The 6,913-nt window shown below is 47.4% G+C and overlaps 1 protein-coding gene across 3 annotated transcripts in view; it reads right to left on the bottom strand.

The window, feature by feature from the left end:
- The window catches only part of letm2 (leucine zipper-EF-hand containing transmembrane protein 2), a 16,570-nt gene extending 13,593 nt beyond the window's left edge, over positions 1 to 2,977 (bottom strand). For 2 of the 3 annotated variants that reach the window (XM_080842372.1, XM_080842374.1), the window contains exons 1-3: positions 2,644 to 2,977; positions 1,565 to 1,634; positions 550 to 1,042 (exon numbers count right to left, since the gene is read on the bottom strand). In XM_080842372.1, coding sequence (XP_080698498.1) covers positions 550 to 1,042; positions 1,565 to 1,611 — 540 coding nt within the window. In that variant the 5' untranslated portion in view covers positions 1,612 to 1,634; positions 2,644 to 2,977. The remainder of the gene's footprint in view (positions 1 to 549; positions 1,043 to 1,564; positions 1,635 to 2,643) is intronic. The other variant, XM_080842373.1, reaches the window with a different exon arrangement.
- Positions 2,978 to 6,913: the final 3,936 nt, after the last annotated feature.

Here is a 6,913-nt window from a genome sequence, read left to right as displayed (position 1 = left end):
CTGGAGAAATACACTTTTTCTCATCATGACGCGTGAGAGACCGCCAGTAGCAGATCTCCTGATTCTTATGGTAGCTGTGAACAGGGCTTGGTCTACCCATGTGGAACAGCCAAGGACCCCTACAGGCTAAAGCAGGTCTCCATAGTGATGGACTACAGTGTTACCGCAGTTCTCCATAGTGATGGACTACAGTGTTACCACAGGTCTCCATAGTGATGGACTACAGTGTGACCACAGGTCTCCATAGTGATGGACTACAGTATAACGGCAGGTCTCCATAGTGATGGACTACAGTGTATCGGCAGGTCTCCATAGTGATAGACTACAGTGTGAGCGCACGTTTCCATAGTGATGGACTACAGTGTGAGCGCACATTTCCATAGTGATAGACTACAGTGTGACTGCAGGTCTCCAAAGTGATAGACTACAGTGTGACCACAGGTCTCCATACAGTGTGACCGTAGGTCTCCATAGTGATGGACTAGAGTGTGACAGTAGGTTTCCATAGTGATGGACTCCAGTGTAACGGCAGGTGTCCTGTGTGCTCACCCTTCTCCTCTCCCTTCTGGAGAGCAGCTGTCCGTGCAGGAGCCTCCACACCATCCGCCCGGCGATCTTGGTGTCGATGCCCAGCAGGCGGAAGCCGTCGTAGTAGTGCCTCAGCTCGTCCATGACCCTCTGGCCCAGCGACTTACGCACCACCGCCTTCTCCGCGGGCTTACTGGGCGTCGGCGGGGGAGGCGGAGAGGCCGCGGCCGTAGGAGGAGGAACAGGAGGAGGAGGAGCGGCAGGGGGGGTGGGGTCGCTCTGGGGGGGCCCAGCCTGGGTCTCCTTCGCCTCCTGGAGCCAGACGCAGGAGCTGTGGAGGGGCCGCACGGGGAGGCAGCCCTGCCGTACGTAGCTGGCGGTGCATCGTGGGTAGGCGGGTCGGAGCCCCCGGGAGGCGAGGTCTGTGCGGCTGGAGAAGTCTGAGTGGTAGCGGATGCAGGCGGTGGAGGGCAGAGAGGCACAACCGTGCCGCTTCGAGAGCAAGTATGACCCCCTGCAAAATCACCAGACAAGCAGTCAGTCAGTCATCGCACTGGACACTTGGGCAGTAGCCTGCTTTTCAAAACAACTCGCTGAGCAACATCATAAAGCATCCAGGTGTTCACAATAACAAAGGATTAAGGCTTTTACAGTGAAACCAAAAACATGCATAATGGTTGTGAAGGAAGGCCAGTCACCAGACAAGCAGCCAGTCATTTCACTGGACATTTGAACAGTAGCCTACTTCCAAAACAACTCGCTGAACAACAGCCACACAGAACATGAAGGACAATCAGAAAGCATCCAGGTTCTCACAGTGAAACCAAATAAATACACAATGGTTGTGAAGGACGGCCAGCCTGCGCAACCAGTGTAAAGTGATTCAAAAGAGTAATGATATATTAAAAGAAAGCGGTGTAGTGTGTGTAGCTTTCGGTGAAAACGCTCGCTATGTTCGTAGCAATAAGAGCTAATGTTAATTCCAAAGACGGCTTAAGCTCTGTTTACTGACAGAGGGGTTTTAAGTATTACTCACCTTGATCTCGTTACGGCGAGCAGCACTTGGGAACCAAACACGGTCATGTCGTGATCAGTTTCGAGCTCCCCTACGATGTAAACAAAGCAGTTTAGTGACCAACATCAGCACACCACTGTTTCATTCTGTTACAAGAAAACATACCGATGAGCTGACAAACGAGCAGTGGAAGGCGAGTGGGCTAACAATACATTCGTGCCTCTTCCCTGGAAAAAACTTTACGGTGAAAAGGCACTAATCTTTTACCGGCGGTCAAACACGGGTACTGCAAATTACAGCCGACTCACGTGCCTATTTTAGGCCAGTGATTCTAAGTAGGGAAACCAAACAGTCCAAGGCCAAAGCGTGAAGTCGCCATGACTGAATCAAGAACGGAACTATGAAACATCGCTCTTGATTATGCGCCAAAACATTATGGCTTCGACAACTTGTGTAATCATCTAAACTTGTTACATAACACTGCACTCAAACACATGTTGACTGGCTGGCTGGCTAGCTAGCCGTTCTAGGCAGATTTCAAACATCGCTATTTACCAATAGGCCAATTTGGTCAGAACTACCTTCTAGCAGACCTTCAGACATTAACCTGATATCACTGCTTTAGAAAATGAGCATTTCCAATGAAATAAGCGTGAAGCATTAACGCAGTGTGCAACTATCTGTTCTCACGCACAGGCTGATTTCTCCCAACACAACCTGCAATAGGGCCTATGCTTGCGTGCTGAAGATAGTACTTAGCATATCGGCTAAACCATTAGCCTTCCCCGCGAATCTAAACATGCCAAACCAGCACACACCAGTTTACTCTGTACATCCACTATTCAACTAAATCAGAATATAATTCAGCCAATGCATAAGAACGATATACCTCCGTTTGGTCGAAAAAGGGCGAATGACAAAGAGGATCACCGTGTTCCTTTTGGTGTGCTCCCGAGGAGGCTAACGCTAGCTTGCAAGCTAACGTTAAATGCACTGGGTTACGTTTCGGCAGACACCAAATCTCAACTGACTTGTTAGAAGATAAGAGCCACTTACATGCCCTTGGCTCTTTGTATTTGTGTGTGGTGTTAGACACATACCTTATAAAATCCTTTCCTCAAAACTTTCCACTGTTAGACGGCGACCATTTGATTCGTTGACAGATCGGATGACGGCTGTAAAAAAATGAAGCTGAGCTTAGCTAGAATCCACTCCTCCCGAAGCAGAGGGTCAAATTTCTTCAGCGGAGAAAGCACGAGAACAATACCGTTTTGGCAGTTTACAGAATAATCCATTCACAGAGGTCGGTCAAATTTCAAAGGCGACTAAGATTAAACATTCAGTATACCGGATCGATGGGTCTTGTTAACGAAATCCATGGAAAAATTAGATATTTTTGGTAAAGGACGACATTGGGAGGCCCGGCTCTGTGCGCTGCGATCGGGCACTGAGGGTCGGAAGAGGGGCGGCTGGCTAACCAGCTGTGCACGCCAATGGCTGCTTATTTCGCAGCCATGACGTTGTCCAATCCCATTCACGGACAGATACCCGTTTAGATGACGAACTTCCCATAACTGCGTCTGCATCCAGGGATCTTTGGCGAGACTGTTGATGTCACCATGCTGTAATTATACTAGACGCCTTCTTGATGTTGACTGCAATTTCGAAAAAGCTGTAGCTGGTCAGACAACCCATGTCAGCAACCGAACACTGAGAGCGTTTACTCTCTCTGCAAGCCGTGGTGATAATTATATTGGAAACATAAGAGTTGTTCATATTGATCATCAGAATCAGGTTTTATTGACTTAGTAGCCTACGTTTGCACAAACAACGAATTTGACTTGGTAAAGTGGCTCTCAGTGTGCTTACACAAAATATACATTACAACACAATACAAAACAAACAGTGCAACAGTCTAAGAAGTTTAAAAAAATATATACAAGGTGGAATGGCTATACAGTAGCTGTGAATTGTTACACAACAATAGTGCAAAGAAGTGGAGAGTGCAAGAAGTGCAGGGATAAATATGCTACAGTGGGTTAGCTATTCAGTAGTGAGACGGCGAGGGGGAAGAAACAGTTTTTGTGTCTGGAGGATAACAACCTAGTTGTAGATATTGATAACACTGGGATGAATATTCTGAAAAGAAATAATTGACATTCAGCTGAGCGGTGTCTTAACTGGCTGTTCAGTAAACGTGGCCATTTGATTGAAGCAGGACTTGCTTTGCAGAGGTGCCCTAGCATATAAATGAGTTTCCTCAGAGGCTGGGAGGAGATTTTACAAGTCATAAACAAATTCACTGATTTGTAATAGACACTACTTTAATGCCATATTTTATAATACTGTGACGTGCAGGGGGCAGTGCTGCTTCCTGGTAAGTAAAGAATTGGTTCCCATCCTGCTATATGCTAGAATGGTGTGGATACCCCCGGAGTCAAATTCTTTGTTTGTGTAAACTTACTTGGCCAATAAACATGATTCTGATTCTGATAATTATGTTAGAATTGCATGTGTATTGCCCTTCTTTCGTGTCCTTTTGTATTTTGTCTGTGAGCTTTGTGGTAATGCTGTTTGTGTGTGTGTGTGTGTGTGTGTGTGTGTGTGTGTATGTGTCTTTGTAATGTCAAGAAAGACTGACATGTCTGCCATTTTATTGCAATCCAGCTTAACTGCTCCAGCACTGATGAAGTGGTGAACAGACAGATTGAGAGGCTGCAATGGAAAAAGACTTCAATGGAAGCTACACTGGAAGCTGCACTGGAACAAAGCTGCACTGAAATTAGGCGGTAGGACTACATTATATCAGCTCAAATGTAATTGTGCCTTTACAGGCCAGCTTTGCTGGATACGGTAGAACTTTTTCAACCTACGGTTGGGTTGGGTGAGGGTTGGGGTTCGACCCGCAGAGAGCTCCGCCTCAGGTCCCCCAGAAGTAATTTCCATCTGCCCTAGAGGACTATAGACCAGTTCCCCCAACATCTCACATCGTGATCCATCTGCCCTAGAGGACTATAGACCAGTTCCCCCAACATCTCACATCGTGATCCCCTAGAGGACTATAGACCAGTTCCCCCAACATCTCACGTTGTGATCCATCTGCCCTAAATGACTATAGACCAGTTCCCTCAACATGGTGATGGGTCTTGGCCCATCTCAGACCTCAGGTGAGGTGACCGCCTCTCTGGACCCACTGCCTACCGCCCCTAGGTTGGAGTCCCGCTTTAGCGAGGCCACTCTCACGTGGACCAAGCAGGTAGCGCTGTGAGGGTCATGTTCTCTGATCTTTCAAGTGCCTTTAACATGATCCAGCCTACATGAGAAGCTCTAAAAGATACAGGTAGACAAACACACACTCACACACTCTTTCTTCTTCCTCTTTCCAGGCTGGCTTCATGAGTTGGGTAAGCGTCTGGAGACTGCGTACATGAACACACACACACACACACACACACACACACTCACACACTCTTTAAACCATCCATGCCACATGCACATAGAAGCCTTCTATAAAAACTATATTTGCTGTGAAGTAAACATCCCAGAGGATGTCGTAGCCACAGCAACACAGCTGACTGTACCCTGTATACGGCTGTGCATCCCCAGCAGTCCCAACTCTTTCAGACGCGCCATTAAGTGACTTTTGCCCGTCTGCTATTTTATTCAGCCAACAACTGCACTACCTGGGCATGGACTCCACGACCTTAGAGAGGGTTTGATGACCTGCTGGATTATTGCCTACCTGACAGACCGACCTTTCTCACCTTTGCTCTTCACACTACAACAGAGTCCTGCAATCTGGCAACGAGGGGTTGGCGCTTATAATATCCAAGCGTTGGATTGTTCACCCACAAATAGGGAACGTGAGCTGGGTTTAGACCGTCGTGAGACAGGTTCGTTTTACCCTACTGATGATGTGTTGTTGCAATGGTAATCCTGCTCGGTTCGAGAGAAACCTCAGGTTCAAAATGTGAGAGAGACGAAGGAGATGGTTGTGGACTTTAGGAGGACCAGGACTAAGCAGCACACTATCTCCATCCTGGCACAAGAGGTGGAGGTGGTGGAGGTCCGCAGATACCTGGGCGTTCACCTGGACAACAGATTAGAAATGTAACGATGTATACAGGAAGGGACAGCAGACTCTACTTAGAACATCAGCATCAGAGACAATGACACTAAGACATTTAACAAGCTGATAAAGAAGGCTGTCCCTGTGCTCTATTTTTATTCCATTTATTTTATTGTAGTACAGAAGTTTGAATAAATATATATATATGTGTGTGTGTGTGTGTGTGTATACAGTGCATCCGGAAAGTATTCAGACCCCTAGACCTATTCACTGTCACACATGTTGTGATGTTGCAGCTTTATGCTAAAATCATTTCAATTCATTTTCCCCTCATCAATTTCACTCAATATCTCATTATGACAAAGCAAAAACAGGATTTTAGAAATGTTTGCAAATCGATTTAAAAGGAAAAACTGAAATATCACATTGGCATCAGTGTTCAGACCTTTTTCTGGGGCCCTTGAAATGTAGCTGAGGTGCTTCCCATTTCCCCTGATCATCTTTGGATGTTTCTACACCTTGATTGGAGTTCACCTGTGGTAAATACAATTGGTTGGATTGGGTAGGCACGCTGTGCCGTCACTACAGGTGACTGGCTCTTTGGCATTGTGGTCAGTGTGTAGGTTTGGTACCCTGTAGACCTGGGTTCAAGGTCAGGTGGGGTGACTGCTCTCTCCCTTCGCTACACACACACAAACTTTTATATAAGGTCTCACAGTTGACAATGCATGTAAGAGCAAAAACCCAGCCATGGCTGCAGAGCTGAGACGTTGTAGGACTAAATTGTCTCAAGACACAGGCCTGGGGAAGGCTATAAAACAATTCTGCTGCATTGAAGGTTCCCAAGGTCACAGTGACCTCCATATTTTAGAAGAAGTTTAGAACAACCAGGAAGCAAACAGCGACAGAACACTCAGACGGAGAAACAGGTTTCTCTGGTCTGATGAAACCCAGATTGAACTGTTTGGCCTCAACTGTAAGCACTTAGGTAACCAGACACCACTCATCACCTGCCCTGGGTCATCCCAGTGGTGAGGCATGGTGGGGGCAGGATCGTGCGGCGGGGGTGTTGGTCAGCGGCTGGGACTGTGTGCTGGGGACTGGTCAGGGTTGAGGGGAAGTTGAATGGAGTAAAGGACAGAGATATCCTAACTGAGAAGCAGGTCCAGAACGCTCACACTGGGCAGGCCCAGAACGCTCACACTGGGCAGGTCCAGAACGCTCACACTGGGCAGGTCCAGAACGCTCACACTGGGCAGGCCCAGAACGCTCACACTGGGCAGGCCCAGAACGCTCACACT

Source organism: Sprattus sprattus (genome assembly GCF_963457725.1).
Source record: "Sprattus sprattus genome assembly, chromosome: 7".
Classification (NCBI taxonomy): Eukaryota; Metazoa; Chordata; class Actinopteri; order Clupeiformes; family Clupeidae; genus Sprattus; species Sprattus sprattus.
Note: the sequence above shows the minus strand (reverse complement) of the source record. Positions and strands in the feature narration are given on the sequence as shown.